At 48.4% G+C, this 18,358-nt stretch overlaps 1 protein-coding gene across 1 annotated transcript in view; it reads right to left on the reverse strand.

Annotated features, from left to right (window-relative positions):
* Nucleotides 1-910: 910 nt before the first annotated feature.
* Nucleotides 911-18,358, reverse strand: part of LOC119372372 (uncharacterized) — a 43,677-nt gene continuing 26,229 nt past the window's right edge. The window contains exons 10-14 of the mRNA XM_037642845.2: nt 16,538-16,640; nt 16,391-16,445; nt 14,814-14,882; nt 9,565-9,620; nt 911-1,042 (exon numbers count right to left, since the gene is read on the reverse strand). Of these exons, the coding sequence (XP_037498773.1) occupies nt 995-1,042; nt 9,565-9,620; nt 14,814-14,882; nt 16,391-16,445; nt 16,538-16,640 (331 nt within the window). The 3' untranslated portion in view covers nt 911-994. The remainder of the gene's footprint in view (nt 1,043-9,564; nt 9,621-14,813; nt 14,883-16,390; nt 16,446-16,537; nt 16,641-18,358) is intronic.

Raw genomic sequence — 18,358 nt, forward strand, 5'->3', positions numbered from 1 at the left:
AGATCGGAGGCACTGGAAGTTTTCTGCACCTCACGTAGTTTTGCAATGTCTCCGGGATCGGCCCTCCTTTGACCAAGAGACGATGTCTTGTCGTGACGTCATCACGTGACGTCATATCCTGTCACGCCTGTTTTGGCGACCTGTGGTGTCATGTCTTCAAAGGTCGCCAAAATTTGTGACGTCATAGTGACGCCATGATGAAGTCACAAATTTTGGCGACTTGCGACGCCTTGATGGCGTCACCACGTGATACTTTTGCATCACTCGCGTTGACGCCGCCGACGGGCAATTTTCGCGTTTGATGAGGCATCTAAGGCGTTCGCCTTAATACTTGTACCCACTGAATACTCATGCATAGAGCCTGCCCAAAGCTACACCGATAACTCTGTCGAAAGTGCAGCGTACCGAAAAATTTAGCACACTTAATTCTCGAGTGTCGATGGCAGTTAAACGCAGACGCGTCACCCTCACCAAAAGATTACTACGCCAGAACGGGAAGCGGTGACCTCGTCGAAACGTGGGAAGGCGAGGCCAATGCTCGTCTCCGAGTGCCTTCAACAACGACGTCTCGTCGCCACGGCCAAGGAGGCATCGAAGGCCAGAGGGTCCCCGTAATGAGGAAAACTCCCACTTAGAGTAACTGGGGCTTGCCCCGGTTGTAGTGTACTAGAACAGGGGAGTGCTCGAAACGAGCTTCGAACTTTGGCAGAGCCGCGCGCCACTCTTAAACGGCGACGCATTGCAGACTACCGATCGCAGCGCCACAAGCAGATTGACCCTTCACCCATGCCCTTCACTTTCTGTACATTGGTGATGCGGCCGTTCCCAGCACTCGCCTGTTCTAGTACACTCTACCCCGGTAAACTGTTTCGAGGTTAAACATTTATTGATCATCTTCAAGACTACGAAATACACGAAGACATCTTTAGTACACTTTATTATAGCAGGTAGAGCTCCGTGACTTCAAAGGCTGTGTACCATCACCGTCTCGCTTTCAGGCGGCGAAGTCTACTGCAATGGCGTCGATTTCAACCAGTGAATTCTGTGGCAAGAAAAAAAAAACAATGAAAGGACAGTGTTTAAAAAGGCCACCAGCTTCGCCGAGCTACACGCTTATTTCTAGTCGTGCAATTAATACTTTGCAGTGAGAATCCCGGGGAAATAGATGAAGGTTTGGTCCGTGCGAACTTCGCGTGCTTTCGTACCCCAAGGAACGCCGGAGAGTCGTGTGACCTTGATCTGGGCAGAAACGTCACGCACGACGCCATACCACCGGCATATTTGAATGAAGCGGAAATGTTCTATCTGGCGTTGCCTAAGCATCGCTGTTTTGCCAGTGTGTCAGTGGTTGATTCGTGTCACTGGGGTGGCAGTGCCACTTCGCTGCTCGGCAGTGCCTAGGCAGTGCCGTTTCGCTGCTCTCGCTGTTTTAACGCGATAGCGTTAAAGAGCTCATTTCGCAGAAATTCCCGTGTCGGCGTCGGCATCGTTGGTTGTTGGCGAAAAATCAGCGTTGTCCGTGAGCAAAAATTCGCGATAGATGCAAATAAAGCAATAATAAGAAAATCTTTGGTCATAGTGAAAATCGAACCCAGGCGTTCTGCGTGTAAAGCAGGTCTTCTACCACGGAGCCACGCCACTGCTTGAAGCTGCTGCGTAAAAAAACGCTATAATAATATGTCGGGGCCGGAGTGTCTTTAACGCATGTAACATTGCGTGGCAAAATCGTAGAATCGCTCCAGGCGTCAAAACATGTGAATCGCGCAACGAATGGGCGGCTTAAAGCTGCCCATCCATTACAAAGACCCGCCACGGTGGTCTAGTGATTATGGCGTGGTGGGCACGTAGCAAATGTACTTGCAGTAGGCATCCTAGGATAGTTTGAAACAGCCAATGTTACGCGCACAGAGTTTCCTTGTGTCGCGGTTGAAGGCGATGAGCACGGGGCCCGATTACGCTATCGCGTTCTTCTACTCTTGAAGGCAGAGCTCAAGCGTCCTTGAGCGTCCTTGATTTTTACCAGCATCACTATACTGCCAGAACCAGAGTGGACAAAGACGTGCCGATCTACCAATGACGTCATGCGCCGTTTCTACTCAAGTCACGTGACTATCCCGCATGTGGCGGCGACCGGAAGTTGGGTTTCTGTGTTTTTTAGGTTACGGAAACACGCCGAACTTCGTGGTGATGTGTGCGCGCAAAAGATTAAGGTCCCTCTATGCAAAAATTAAACAGCAGCGCCACGCCGTGGAAAACGCTCGCACTACAGAAGCAACGTCGTGTTCGCTGCGCGGCCTTGAAACAGCTTCGTAGGAAAACACTGGGTTAAGTGAGATTTGTAAGCATCACGGGATATACCAGTCTTCTACAAATAAAGCTTAGAATAACAGAGAGCTGAGCTAGTTGGTAGGTTTCCATGTAAAAAAGACAGGGCGTGCAAACACGGACACAAGAGAGGACAAGGTGTGGGTTCGAGCTAGTTTCCATGATGAACACTTCTTGCGCAAAATTTCTTAGACAACAGACGAAACAGAGAGGCACTTGTTCGTGTCTGTTTCGTCCGTTGTTTAAGAAGTTTTGCTCAAGTAGTGTTGAACGAGAGAAAAGTCAAGACACCACAAGCGCCGCAAGACGGCATTTGTGGTGTCTTGACTTCTCTCTTGTCTCCGTGTTTGCACGCCCTGTCTCTTTAACAGCCCTCTACAGTAAGCATGCTTTGTTTTTGTTTTTTAATCACCGTTAAAGCATCCGTACTACCGAAATAAAAAAATTTAACAAAATCTTATGAGAAATGCTTAGGTATTATCTAGGGGTGTGCGAATATTCGAAAGTTTCGAATATTCGTCGAATATTACATTCGAAATATTCGTATTCGATTCGAAAATCGTGTATTCGAAAAGTTTCGAATATTCGATAACTTCGAATATTCGAAAAATTCGAATATGCAATTCGATTATCATGCATAAAATAACTCGGCTTCCACATTTCTGCTGCGTTCGTATAGCTAAAAACGTTGCCGAGAGGAGCGATAAACATCGTAAGTACACGGAGGCACGATATCTGCCTGCAACGAGCGCCCCAATACGTATGATTTATTGCTCGTGCATGTCCGATGTTCAGCGCTGTTGGCGATCATGTAACCGTACATTTTCAATATCATGCGGCCGTAACGTGCCGCACTACCACTCGTTCACTATGTGGGACCACTTCTGAAGAAAGACAGTGACCCATGTGACTGGTGGCGGACTGTAGGCACCTTCAGATACCTCAGTCTGGCAAAGCTTTGCCCCATGTACCTCCCTATACCAGCCACTTCTGTTCCAAGCGAGCGTGCCTTTTCAGTGGCAGGGGGGTTGTCTCTGTTAGAAGGGAGCGCCTGCTGCCTGATCATGTGGAGCAACTCATATTTCTTCGTGATAACATCTAGTCATTACTTTCATTGTGCCGTCATATTTGATTGTGTTGTGATGTGCATTGTGCTAGCCTGGACATTGTGTTCTGGAGATAGCAGTGTATGTTGTGTTGCCAGTCAGGCTGTTAATGAATGAATTGAACCTTTATTTCACAGGAGAGGAAGGCGCTCGGCCGCAGTTTGGGAATAGGTGGGGAAGGGATTGTTCGGCAAACAGCATATGCACAATAAATTAACATGACTTGGTGCGAATCCGTTTTCGGTATAAGTTCAATGGAGTCGCTCTCGCGCGAGATCGTCGACCTCTTCTACACCACTCGAAACAGGCCACTTATACTAGCATAGTTCGCAAGTGCTTTTTGTGCTTCATCATTCGACTGTAGCACGCTTCCTAAAGCGCTTATGTCGTCGCGTGGCAAGTGTTGGATGCGTGTTCTTCCTCGCGAGAAAGCTGAGCAAATCCAAATTAGGTGGTGTAAATCTGCTCTGCATAATTCTTGACAATGTGGGCATCGGGGAGAAGTGTTTGCAATTGCTTGTCTGGGCCTAATCCATTTGTCAAGTACATGTGGTGTGTATGCTGCATTGGCCATAACCTTATTCAGAAATATCTCTTGCTGGCGAGTAAGTCCGCCCTTGTCGCTTAATAGAGGTGCTGGTGTAGCTTCTAATAGCCTTCGTTTACTGTCGGTTTTCAATTTTACGCGAATATAATGCATAAATGCTCTGCTAGGAGAGCCTGCGCGCAGCATTTCTAGGTAGGGATTGAGGTCCGCCAGGTTTGGCGACGAACTGGGGTGTGGGGTGCTCAATGAATAGTCAAGCCCACCCGCTTGCGCGGCGACCGCATGAGCGGCTTCGTTTCCCCCGTCCGTGCCAGTGTGTCCCGGTGTCCACAAAATTTCCGCATCGATTCCGCAATCCTGTAATCTCTTTAACTTTTTTCTAATATCGTTGGCCACCGCATCTTCAGTCGTTGTTGCTGTAAGTTCAGCCACCGCTTCGTATGAATCGGTCAGTATACGAAAGCTATTTCGAAGACTCTCGCTTGCTGTGTTACTTGCGTCAATCGGAATGGTGTTGACCGCTCCCCATATGGCCAACAACTCTGCATGTAAGGGTGCACCACCGGGAAGCTGGCAACTGTGATAGCCATTGTAGCGGGATGCGGATGTGCTGACCCAGGCCATACTAGCTTGTTCGTGTATGATTGTTGCGTCAGTGTAGATGTCGATGGTTTTCTCAGGTTTTCTGAGGCGCTGCCTTTTCTCGAAGAGTTGCCTGGTTTTTGTGTTGCGCATAGCGATCGGGCGTTGTTGTTTCCGTGTGCTCAGCGGTGCTTCCCATGGTGGTGCTGTGGTCGTGTCCTCGTGCCCCAACGGCGCATGAACTCTGTTGTCCCATGCCATGATTTGTTTGCCTTGTGGTGTGTTATCAAGCCGACATCGCATGCGAATTCGTGCTTCATTGATTATGTCCCTTATTGGTGGTATCGGCACAAGCTTGAGCAGCTCCTCGTTCCTCGTGTGCTTCGGGAGTCCAGCTATCGTACGGAGGGTCGCCCTGTGTAACTTCTCGAGGTCACGGAGGTCTCGATCGGAGAACTCATACACAGGTGCCCCATAAAGAATCCTTCCGATAGCGACTGCTTTGGCAAGTGTTTGGCACGTTTTCTGTCTTGCTCCACCGTGTTTATTGGAAATGCGTCGGACCATGTGCAACATCGGGCTCCACGTGCGTCTTAAGGCTCGGATCCATTGCTGGGGACTGTTGCAACTAGCAATCTGTGCTCCGAGGACCCTAATTTGTCCGTTGGTAGATGTAATGTCGCTTTCGCCGATGTGTAGTGTGATCTGCTTGCTTGCATTGGTCGCTTTCTTTGCGTCCACGCTAATCAATTCCGTCTTTTCTGGCGACAGCTCCAGTCCGAGGGTACCTAATGTATCGATGAGGGTGAGTATAGCTGCTTGGAGTTCAATTTGCATGCTCTGCTCGTCGGGATAATCCGCCGCTTCTGTCCATATTGTGATGTCATCCGCGTAGATAGTAAAACGGGCCGAAGTTTCTTGCTCAAGCCTTTCTGCCACACGCGTCATGGCCAGATTAAAGAGCAAAGGACCGAGGATGGAGCCCTGGGGTACACCCCTATCCAGATAATAGGTCCTCGGACTCCAACCCGATGCTTTGCCGTGGAGCCTGATTGGTCTACATTGGAGAAAGCTGCGAATCCAATTATATGCTTTTTGGCTGGGATACCTTGCTGCCAATTCTTGTAGTATAGCCTCTTGTTTCACGTTGTCGAATGCTTTGCGCATATCTACTGCAAGGATATAGTCTGGCATCAGTTTACGAGATTTGCGGTTGATTACTCTGCGAAGTAACCACAGGCAGTCATGTGTGCCCATGTTCGGCCGAAAACCTGCCTGCGCAGGGTGTAGTCCGGGTTTCTCGTATTCGATGTAGTACTGTATCCGTGTGTTCAGCATTCGCTCTATGAGTTTGCAGACTGTAGAAGTCAGAGCTATTGGTCGCAGATTCGCTGGCTTTGTATGGTCTTTTCCTGGCTTCGGTATAGGATAGATGAGCGAAAGTTTAAGGGAATCGGGTACAAGGCCGGATTCCCAGGATTCGTTAATGATAGTTAAAAGTTTTTTTAGTGTTTCGTCGCTGAGATTGCGAAGTTCTTGCCATGTCACTCCAACGTGTCCAGGGGCGGACTTCTTTTTGCTCTGGGCCAAAGCTGCTACAAGCTCACCTAGCGTGAAGGGTGTGTCAAGCTCCGCTCTAGGGTCGGCTATCCTGATATATGGCAGTTGTAGTGGTGGTGTTTCAGCAGCATGTGGGAAAAAAGTATGAATGACGCGGTCCTCTAGTGATGTGGGCTCTTCCCGTAGGAAGAGTTCTGAGAGAGGAGGCGCGCCTTTCTTTTTTCCAAGTAGGCTCCTGAGAATCTGCCATAGCCTTTTTAGACCAGGTTCTCGACCCAACTTTGCGCACGTGTCGTGCCACGCGTCGGCTTCGAGCATTTCTTGGTATTCTTTTATCAGTCGGTATTGGCGCTTGAGACGCATGAGGTCCCGATGACGTTTTCCTTTATATCGGTATTGTTGTGTTAGGCGATTAGCCTTGCGCCAGAGATTTGCTAGATGCATATCCATGTGCGTCGCGGTGTCATTGCATGGGATATATTCCCTGGCGTATGGACGCGCCTCAGCGACTGCAGCGCTGAAACCTTCGAAATCTGTAAAACAATCTCCGGTGGCCATTCGAAATTTTTCCCAGTCAAAAACAAGTACCTCTCTTTTCTCTCTAACCTTTTTCCGATTGAGTGTAATGATAATGGGTAGATGGTCACTTCCCCATGTTGTCGATTTAACTTCCCACTGCCGCACGAGCCCGGCAGAGGCTAGCGTCAAATCGGGTGTCGTGTCCTGCTGCTTCGCGTGCAGCCCTATACGAGTTGGCGTGTCCAGTGAGTTGCATATATTCAAAGTCGACATTTCTATTACATCGTGGAATACGCGCCCTCTCCGATCAGCCTTGGTGTAGCCCCAGGTTGGATGTTTGGCGTTGAAATCGCCGCCCACTAAGATAGGAAGGCTTCCCGCCTGTGCCTCTACTTCACGCAGCCATTCAAAAGAGTCGTTCCGATCTTTGCTCGTTAAAGGCCTGTAGTACGCGGAGACTGCAACCATTGGACGATGTCTTTGCGGACTTAGCTTAACTGCCACTACCTCTCTAAATTCGTTACTTGGGTGTGGAATTTGGAGTTCGGTAGCAGTGCAGTCTTGCCTAACTAAAACAGCGGCCTGGCCTTGCGCTTGCTGATTTCCTTTGCCCTGATGTAGTATGGTAGCTTTTTGAAAGGTGCGATAACCTTGAACTCTGCATGGTCCTCTTGTCTCCTGTAGCAATACGACAAGAGGTTTGAGTTGCTTAATTTGCTGTCTTAGTGTAGAACCATTCTGCGTGAAGCTGCGACAGTTCCACTGAATGATTATAGGTCGTGTAGCCATATTTAATCTGCCGGCTTACGCCGTTTAGGTTCGTCATCTCGAGTCTGCAGAACTTTGTGGATTTCCATGAAAAGTGTTTGCATCTGTGTTTGTATTGCATTAGTTACAGCCTGAAATTCTTCCCGTAGATTCTTTTCTAAACGCTGAGTCTCAGTGTACCTTTCTTGCCTTAGGATGCTCAACATCTGTGCATATGCCGAGTCTTGAGCAGTGACAGGCTGTGACGCTGAGGGCGTCTTACTCTGCTGGGACGGCGCAGCTCCGGTGTAAGGCGGCGTTTTAGAATTCGCCGTAACTTTCTTACTCGAAGAACGCCCGACGCGACTTTTTGATCGGCCGCGTTGTGCTTTAGCTGTCGGTGAAGGTTGTTCACCTTCCCGAGATGGCGTTTGGGGTGGTATATCTCGCTGCTGTGGTGTCAGCCTTTCGAGCAATTCCTGTAGCATGGCTCTCAGCTGCTGATTTTCTTTTTTTAACTCTTTTATTTGTTGCTCATGTTCATCTAATAGCACAGGTTGTTTGAGGATGCCCGCTTGTGCTTTTTCAGACCAGCTGACTGTCTTCTGCGGCACCTCTGCATTATGCCTGAGATTCTGAAAGTCTTTCGGTGCACGACTAGGACAGGCTGAGTTTAGTGATATATGGCCCTGCTTCTGACAGGCAACACAGAACAGCTCTTCATCGCATTCCGCATTTTCAGGATGTTTTCGGCCGCACTGCTTACAAACTTCCTCTGAAGGGCAGTACTTGGCAATGTGTCCCAATCCGTGGCAGTTATAGCAGGCTATGATTTTCGGTTTGTACTCGTACACCCTTGTGATCTCATAGTCAAATACGAGCCTCGTTGGGGTTGATGGCGTATTAAACGTCAGCAGCAGCATGTTCGTCTTTCCAAGTCGCCGCGCGTCAAGGATAGTGGCCGTTTCGCATCTCAAGTGGTCCATGATGTAGTCGATAGTCTGGTCGGGACGCACCTTGATAACCCCCCGACTGCTACCTGCTCTCTGTGTCGGAACTCTTTCGATGCGCACTTCATACATACGAACTCGGCCGCACGTTTTTTCAGTCAATCGTGTCAGCGCTGTAAGCCGTTCAGCATGTTCTTCATCCCTCACTGTAACTTTTATGCAGTTCGCTGCAGATTCGTAACGGAAGATCGCTAATTCTGCTAGCTCCCAACTTTTAGCTGTCATCTCTAGTGCAGCCGTTATAGCCTGTTTAGGTATATCATGCACATGTACCTTATTAAGTGGCCTGATCGAGAGAGCAAAATGAGGTCGACTTACCCGTTCGAGGCGAAGCTGCTCGGGCTTGACTTTCCGGATCGGTTTCCGCTTGGTAAACAGAGACCACTCTGCGTTCCCTTCGTCGTCGCGCGCGTCTCTGGCACCCACCCCATCGTCGCTTGTATCCTCGGTATCCATTTGGTCGTTTAGTGGTGGCCCTGTCTTCCTGGTCACCTCCCTCAAGGGGCGTAGTCCGGCATCTTCTGCTGCTACTCGGCGTTCGCTTGGCGTTCCGTTGTCCTCGGCGTGCTTCGCTCGACGCGCTGTCTGCATCCTGGAGGAGCTGCTGTCCAATTTTCCGGCCTCTCTCCTGCTAGGCGAATACGAAGCTCCAGCGTTCGGTTCACTCGAATGCGAGTGGTGCGGTGGCGTCGGCGGCATGATGATGGATTCACCGAGCCGGCATCGCCGGGACCGCACTCGAGTTGGGCCTTCGCGCTGTTAAGCCTAAGGGAGCAGTCCGCCGTTCAAGCGTTCGTCGTAGCCAAGAAAAAGACGGCTGCTGATGCTTCGAAAAGGCAGTGTACACTCACCAAAAACGTTCACAGAGACGTTGCTCAGTTTTCCGCTCACTGTGCGATAAGCTGCACAATTTACCATAAAAACATCGAAGAGCTCAGGTGAGATGCGTCTTCACATTGTGGCGATCAAAGCGCCACCCCCAGGCTGTTAATGCTTTTTTTTTTTCAAATAGCTACATGTTAAATAAAACATTGTTACTGTGGAGGCATTTTTCCTTTGATATTCGATGTTCGATTCGATATTCGAAGGTGGATATTCGTATTCGATTCGTATTCGAAAAATTTGATATTCGCACACCCCTAGTATTATCGGATTTTTATACACGTACCTCTGGTAGTTTTGCCACCTGGAAAGCAGCTCTCGCTGGGAAGTCCTTCTGGAAAACTGCAACAAGGTTGAAAACACAGCCCAATGACATTTTCACGCAGTATGATTAAAACTAGAGCCAAAGCGAATCAAACTCACACTAGTCATTTTTTTTGAATAATGAAAGAAATAATCAGAAAAAGATGCCGCATTTACCAGCATGACGATACGTATGCATGTTAATGCCTTCTTAAGAGCCTGGAACGCAAGCTGTGGGTTCTTCGGTGCAGCAAGAACAACCATCTGAACTAGCATGTACTCAGTCAGGGGCAGTGGCGTAGGCAGAGATATTTTTGATGGGGGGGGGGGGTCACCTCCTTGATCCGACATTGGGTCTGGGCAGATAAGCGGGGTCGAGTGTCATTTCGTGCTATGTAGCCCATGGGGGAAAATGTTTCAGGGGGGGGGGGTGCACGGGTTAGGTGTGCCTCCCCCCCCCTGGCTACGCCACTGGTGAGGGGTGGCGACAGTGGGAAGCAGAGGGAGGTTGAAAGACGCCTATACAGTCAAGAACACAACACAGCACCCAACACATTCTGTGCGACTGTCCGGAATATATTGTTCAGATACAGTCCCTGATGTCCGCTCTAGCCCACCTTGACAACAGGGCTATGTCTGTTGAAACCATCCTTACATGTCGTCGACAGAAGACATCTCAGCTGAAGGCGACGATGGCGCTTTTTAGGTTTTTAGAAGAAACGGACTCGGACGAGCGGCTGCGACAGTGATGCCGCGTGCCACGCAAGAGTGGCGGTCTGTTAATGGCTGGTTAGAACAGGATAACAAATAAAGCCTATAACGTTCCTTGGTGTCCGAGATATGAACATCACAAATTTCTTTGGTGATCTCAGGCAGTTAGATACATCTTAAAAATAGCAACCTTTCAAAAAATAGTACAGGCGAAAATTGCGCCATCGCACAATTTTACAGTACCACGTACCCAGTCGCAACGGAAAAAAGATTAGCACAAATGGCCGGAACCGCGAAATTGCAACACGCGGCGCTGGTATTCACGAGCACGCCGATAGCGAGATTGCCAAGCACATTCCATTTTCCAAAGCAGGCGTGGCCGGCGAACCGGCAGAAAGCAGCCCATCTTGCTGTTGGCCCATCCGAGAAAGCCCATTGCTCGTGACCATCCAATGCAAACTCACATTACGGTGGAAGTCCTGAGAACGCACATCAGACATTTTGCACGTGCTCCCTGTCATCACCTTGCAACACTGCCTTCAGAGAGGCGCCACGCATCATTTTCTAAAACTATCGTCAAGTACAACGACAAACTTCCTTCGGGCTTCACCACTGCATCTAAACCACCGATGCCCCCTTGGTGTTTTATTCGACCCACAGTTCAACTCAGTGTACCAGGGATCCGGAAAAAATCTGAGCTGTCGTCACCTGTGTTGAAACAACTGTCTCTGCTTCTTTTGTACGAGAAGTATGCGGACAGTGTACATATATATACAGATGGTTCCACAAACATCCAGTGTTCGTCCGGTGCGGTGGTTGTCCCAGCAAGAGCTATTACCATCAGATTTAGGACCGACCACTCCACGACGTCGACAGCTGCGGAACTAGCTGCTCTGCGCGCTGCACTTTGTTTTGTTAATCGGGAACCACCTCAACATTGGTCTATCTTCAGTGACTCAAAGGCAGCCCTACAATCTGTGCTATCTGCTCTGCGTCGCGGGCCATATGAACAGCTCGTTTTTGAAATTCGAGGTCTTCTCCACACTTCATATGAGAAAGGGCACCACGTGACGTTTCAATGGCTGCCAAGTCACTGCGGCGTCATAGGGAACGAACAGGCCGATAATGCCGCTCGGACAGCTCATGAAAGCACACAGGAAGATACCATCCCACTTTCAAGGTCTGACGCTGCCAGCAGTCTTCGAGGCCTTGCACAGGAGATCACGCTCGCTCTATGGTGCCCACCAAGCAGCCAAACCAACCGGACTAATCGTCAACGCCACCTGTCCTCTTTGATGCATGTCTGTATGCCAACTGGACTCCGCCGAAGAGAGGCCACACTGCTTTATCGCTTGTGGCTAGGGGTGGCATTTACGAAATCCTATTCCTTTCGAATTGGAATGGCCGACAACGCTCTCTGCGATGCCTGTCGTTGCGAGGAGACGCTACACCACGTCCTGTGCGACTGTCCGGTATATAATGCTCAGAGACAGTCATTGGCGTCCGTTCTAGCGCGCCTTGATAGTAGACCAATGTCTGTTCAAACAATACTTGCATGTTGTCAACAGAAGACATCACAACTGAAGGCGACGAAGGCACTGCTGAGGTTTTTGAGAGCGACGAACTTGGCCAAGCGCCTGTGACAGAAATGTCGCGTACCACGCAGGAGTGACCAACTACCACGCAAGAGTGACCGACTGTTTCTATGTGTGCTATGCTACCACGCAAGAGTGACCGACTGATTCTATGTGTGCTGTGTCGTGCTATCTTTTTATCTTTCTCTCTCTCTCTCTTTCCTCCATCTTTAAATCTCCCCCACCCTGTCCCCATGTGTAGGGTAGCAAACCGGTTGTCCTATACTGGTTAACCTCCCTGCCTTTCCTTCTCTACTATTTCTCTCTCTTGTTCATTGCTTATCGGCAGATGTGGCTATGCACAAGATTTCTTTTTTTTTTCTTTTAACACGAAAGTGTTTTATGCCAGGGTCCACCACGGCTCCACTGACGTATTTCCGTCACGGATATGACGTTGTAAAATATAAAGACTAACAGTGGGCAAAGAAAAAAAAACAGAAGAAAAAGTTCCGTCACCGAACGACGGGGGGTCATCGAACTTACGACACCTCGCCCCGCAGCGCGAAGCGCGAAACGATTCGGCCACGGACGGCACGTTCTTCGCAAGGCTAACGGCGAGCTATTTATATACACCATTTGCCGGTGGCTGTACTCAGAGATCTGTGTTATAGCGTGTTTTCGTTTTCACTATAATGGCGCGAAGGGCTCGAAGAGCGCGTTTGAAAAGTCGTCGCCGTTGCGACAAGCGCCCGCCTCTACAGGGCGTGGTCGCTTGTGCGTGCGCTTATCTCGTGATCGCGGTGGTTTGTACGCCTCGCGTTGAGAGCACGAAGGTCACTTGGCTCAGTGCAGCGGCTGCTTTTGCGAAAGGAGCGCGGTGCTCACGCAGAAATAAGTTACAAATGTGACAGTTAGTTCGCTCTCGTCCTGTGTATGTTCGTTCCGTGCGTCCTTTCTGCTTGAGCAGCGCGTTGCAAGTTTCGAGCTGCTTGCCGTTCTTCGCGTGACATTACAATTTGCTGCTGTAGCATTCATTCCTTCGCCCTTGGGACGAAAGAATGCGCAACAAACGCTCAACTACGTCTGTGAAGACACGTTTCACTTTCGTGTTATACCGATTCCTATGACAGAGGGATCAGCCATGTTTTTTTTTTTTTTTCGCTGGAGTTGCGAGAAACCGTAACTTTATCGCAGTTGCCCGGAAAAAGCTGTTTGTTGCAGTGCTTTCCGCCGGCCACCCCTTCTTTGAAAAATGGAATGTGCTTGGCACTCTCGATATCGGCGTGCTCGGGAAAAACAGCGCCCCGTGTCGCAATCTTGCCGCTCCGGCCACCGGTCACGTGTGCCAATCTTTTTCCGCTGCGACTGTACTTACTGTTACAGTCGAACCACTTTATTAGTAGCATCGGAACAATAAAGTTTGTTCGTTATATCCGATATTTGTTGTAACAATAGAAATACAAATCAGCTCTAACAAATTGGCAATGTGTTTCGTGCAAAAATCCTAGATACAAAGTGACGTGAACAGCGCGTGAAACACATGGAATACCAACTAGCCCGGTCACACACCTTGCTAGATACAAAAACGCGTTATCCTGGGATCTAAACCCACTATAAACGAGGTAATCTTTAGTTGTCTCCTTGTGACCCTTCAAAGAAAGTTGACCGGAACATGACAACGTGAAATTACAACAGAACGATGCTCGTTCGATAAAACAGGCCTCTACAGTCGAAACCCGCGATAACGAAATCCCGAGGGAACGAAATTCTCACCGCAACGAAATATTTTCGGAACACCGGCGAACGTCCATAGGAGTCAATGCATTTCGTAACTCGCGACTACGAAAGATATTCATACCCCTGTCCCTCATTAACGAAACTTTTGAAACACGAGTGCGCAAATAATCTGCTCTCGCAACATTAACTACATTCGAAAACTGCTGAAGTGCATTCATGCTACACTTAAATTGTGCAAAACTATCGCTGCAGCGCACTTGAGAAGCAGCCGCCATCATTGTTTACAAAAGAACATAAAGCTGGTGACAATGGTGATGATGATGGCTTGCCGAGACACCTGCTCGTTATCGCGGACTACGTATCCAAATCCATTGTCGCGTGTGTGGAGCCATTTGTGGAGCGTTTGCTTGGTCGCTTGGTGCAACGTGAACTGTGTGTTGCGATTGCTTCGTCCGATTTGGCTGCCTGCGGAGATGCCGCCTCCAACGAAAAACCGCAAGTTCATCACGCTGGAAGATAAGGCTGCAATCATCAGTGAGGTGGAAAAGGGCAGGAAAAAAATTGACATCGCCGAAGAATTCGACGATTCTGCGCTGATCCGCGCTGATCCAGCGGAGCCGGAAGAAGTTTTGCCTGTAGGCGCACTTGATGACGGTACTGGTGACAGCGCAGTGCCGCCGTCACCGACCAGTGCATGGGGCGAACTTTGTGCCGTGGCAAACGAGATTCCCGATCGAGAAGCATGAAAATGCTGCATGGTAAGGCCCGCCAAAGCAAACTTACTGACTTTTGGAAATAAATTTTTTTTTTGTAAATTCCATGTCTTTTCTGCCGCATTCTCGTGCCAACGAAATTCCCGCGAGCGAAATTTTGTGCTTTCCCCCGCCGATTTCGTTATTGCGGGTTTCAACTGTATTCACATTTATTTGAAGAAGGAGGAGATTCAAATGATTAAAAAATTTTGGTTGTAGAGTCTCTCAATACTTATTTTGCTTTTATGCTAACTTTCGTGTTTAGATCATCGCGCGAGTCAAATATTTCTTTGTTAAAGCCGATATCGTGGCGGCTCTCGCGTTTTTTTTTTATTTCGTTATATAAACAATAAATGTCACTGAAATGAAGCGTGTCCAACCAAAGTTCGTACTTAGTTTGCTATAACAGATAATTCGCTATACCAGGTGTTCGTTATAACGAGGTTCACTGCACTTACATTCCGCGTAGACTTTGTTCATGTCCCTGAAGTCGTCCATTGACGCCAGGTAGACCGTGCACTTTACGACTGTATTGGGGAATGTCAAAAAAATGCCAAGCGCTGTCATTTGATTACATTGCGCGCGACGACACGCTACAAACGACACATTCGTCTAGGAACAGCAAAGGCACAAGCAACCCCAATCAATGAAAAGCATTGTTTGGGAATTAGATAAGTTTCTAAGACCATTTCTTCAGACACACGTTCCTAAGGAACTCAAGCTTATAGCCTCAATACTGCGTATAATGTTCATATCCAAAAAAAAAAAAAACATCCGGTAAACTTTTCACTACGACTCTTTACTTACTTTCTAATGTAGTGTGCTTGTCAGGCCATCTTCGTTCGCGAATGTTAATTCATAGATTAGGTTGATAAGAGAGATCTCATAGGTTGGAGCGGTGCAGTGTGCTTCCAGATATACTGGTTCACTACATAGTTTACTGGATGTGATTTCAGAACTATCTGCGTTATAAGGGATGAAAATTGCTTTTAAGAGACACTGGCGGAAATGTAAAAACGTTAAAAAGATGCCAATAGTCAAAATCTGTAACGTCATACTTAGAAAAAACAACCCATATTCACGAGAACATCTTACACCTGGAATGTCCGTAAAAGAAAATTTTATCCAATCCTCTCACTGGAGATATTATTCGTGACGGCATCCGGCCAATACTAAAGTACACTTCGAAACGACAAATTTTTAGAATTCGGCCCAAAGTTTCTTTTTTGTTTGTTTGCTTGTTTGTTTAAACAGACGGTTTGCAAAAACCTGCATAGCAAGGGGTGGGGAAGGAAAGTGGGGGTGTGGAGGAGTTCTGTTAGGCTGAGGAGGAGGGAAAGGAGGAGGGGAGAAGGTAAAGGAGAGCATAGCATTGTCCTAAAAACGCGTTCGAGGAAGGAAAGTAGGAGGACAGGAGAAGTGAAGTGGAGAGAAGGAGGAGAAGAAATAAATAAAACAAAATGATATTTTTTGGCGAGGCGGGATTCGAACCCGTGTACCCACGGTCATAAGCCGAGCGCCGTAAACACTTGGCTATCCAGGCACAGCAGCAGAAGAAGCATCACTAGTGCGTAGCTACCCTAATTTTTTTTTCTTTTTGTTTTTCAAGCAAGCCCTCTCGTTTACAGACCACCTTTTCTCGCTGGCTGGGCTTTTGCCGCTCCCAATTTCAGTGAAAGTGTGTCCACTGAAGGACAGGTTCACCATGCGTAGGCTGAGAATCAACAACAAGGCGTGACAATCCCAGGGTAATTTTTTGGGAAAAAAAAATCATTTGTAGCGTTCGCGTAACTTCAGTGAAATTAGGAATTGCAAAAGCGCAACGAGCGAGAAAAGCAGTCTGTGAACGAGATTGCTTGGTTGATAAAAAAAGACCTCGCAGGAAAGCCGTCTTGCAGAGTTTTGCGAACCGTCCATTTATTAGGTGGTGTATTTGAGCACGTGTGAGGCCTTGTTTTGCCGCATTACGTAACAGCGACTTCGGTTTCCATTGGCGAAGCTCGCGTTTCGCGAATAAACGTAAAATGCAGATTACCGTTATCGAGGTTCATCCCGCTTGCCTTGAGTATGTTTCCAAGATTGATGAGGGTCTGTTTTTCGAATGAGCGGAAGTTTAAAGGAGGAATGAATTAATAAGCGCCACAATAATCACGAGGTCGCGTTTGCGGATGCCAGTGCATACCTGTCTCGTCTGTGCGGCGACGCCGGAGTCGAATTTATTCGTGCCTGGGTGCGAGCCCACCTGTCCAGACACGTACACGGTGTTGCCCACACGAACAGCGTGGCTGAAAAAAAAAAAGAAATGAAGAGAAGGCATTACTTATGTGAAGTGCAGCCTTTCTTAAATGTACACGATCTACTCCACGCCTCCACCGTACAAACGAAAAAAAAAAAGGTCATTTGACTCTTTTAGAGAGACACGTGGACTCTCTTTCGAGGTCATTATACTCCCATCGGGGAGTCGTGATACCCAACACTAAGAAAAAGGCGAGTACTTGGGGAATATTTCTGCCACCCAACAATAATCGTCATCTGGCTTGATCGCGTTTCCCGTCTTGCAAACCCGGCTCTCGCGACTTTCCTATCAAGAATGCTATGTCACGCTGATTGAGCGCACGCCGTTCGTGACCGGGAGGTGCGAGGACCGCGGTTATAACGCGAGGAAAGTATACGCGAGGTGGATGACGATTTAGTTTTGGGCAAAATACTCGATTTTCTTTTCTTAGAGTGAAAAAAAAAAAAGCTAACGTGTCTCTTTAAAGAGAGCCATAGACTCAACGAAAATAGTAACACGCAACCTTTTTTCTTCTCCCTCTCTCTCTCTTCTTTGAGGGGAGGGAGGGATGTACATACGTATGTCGTAGTTCCAGGGGTGTTCTAAACGCTAATAATAAAGAAGTGGAGGCGACCCTTATTCTTGACGTAGGTGTCTGGTAGTGGGACTTGCACTTCGGCGTTCGTGTGCCATGATGTATTCATTTGAGTTAACTTTATGGTTCGTCGCGCTGCCTAAGTGGATCCCAGAGGCCACGTAGAAAGAAGCGCGTAATTGAGATCTGTTCCGCCAGGTGCAGCAACGATCCCAGCTGCTCGCAAGAACACCGTCTGCTCTTTCTATGAATCAGGGCTGGGCAGTACCGCGATACAAGAGTATCGCGATAGTATTTCAGAGATACTTTTGAGTATCTGTATTTCTGTATCGAGATACACTTGAAAAATGTATTTGTATCTCAGTAGTGAAATACATTTACGATGTATCGCCTGTATCGCGATACTATGCAGGACACGGGTGTTTCGTTACATTGTTTTTTGTGTCTGAAATGAGTTGAGGCGTGTTTACAATAAGGGAATGGCGTTTCTTTTTTTCTTTTTTGTGTCAAGACAAGCAAAGGCGCGCCGCCGGTCGCCGACAGATAGGGCGGCGATGGTTTCCCCTCAAGCGCAGAATGGTCCATGTGGTAAAGCGCGCGACGCCGCAGACAGCAGAATCGCGGGGGCAGTGTTGTCAGCTTCTGCCGACGAAAGTCGCTGTCTCTCAAGGTCAGTGCAGCACGCCTAATTTTTTTCGGGTGGCAAGCCATTACTTCGCGACCCCCCGCGCGGATACCGTCTTGGAACAGGCTTTGCAATGCTACGAGTGCGTTCAGTTCTCAAAGCGGCGGCACTTCCAAAAGCAGTTCCCGTAGTCGCGGCGGAAGTGACTATAAGATGGCTATCTTTGACGCGCTTTCAGCCACCTCTCCAATGTCAGGGTGCGTTCCTAATTGATTACATGCGTGAAACGGTTTTTGTGGTAGCAGGCTCCCCCACTGCCGGAGCCGACTTCGCCTGTTGCGGCTTTCTGAAATGGGTGCTGGTAGCGTTGGTGGTGGTGACAGCTTCATTGAAGCCGACAGGGTCAGACGGCTGAGGATTCCGAAAATGGGGACAGACTTCGGATTCTGAACAGTCAGAACAACCCAAGTGAGGGCGGAAGTGTTTCGGTATGTAGATGACCCGAGAA

Source organism: Rhipicephalus sanguineus, chromosome 10 (genome assembly GCF_013339695.2).
Source record: "Rhipicephalus sanguineus isolate Rsan-2018 chromosome 10, BIME_Rsan_1.4, whole genome shotgun sequence".
In the NCBI taxonomy this organism is placed as follows: domain Eukaryota; kingdom Metazoa; phylum Arthropoda; class Arachnida; order Ixodida; family Ixodidae; genus Rhipicephalus; species Rhipicephalus sanguineus.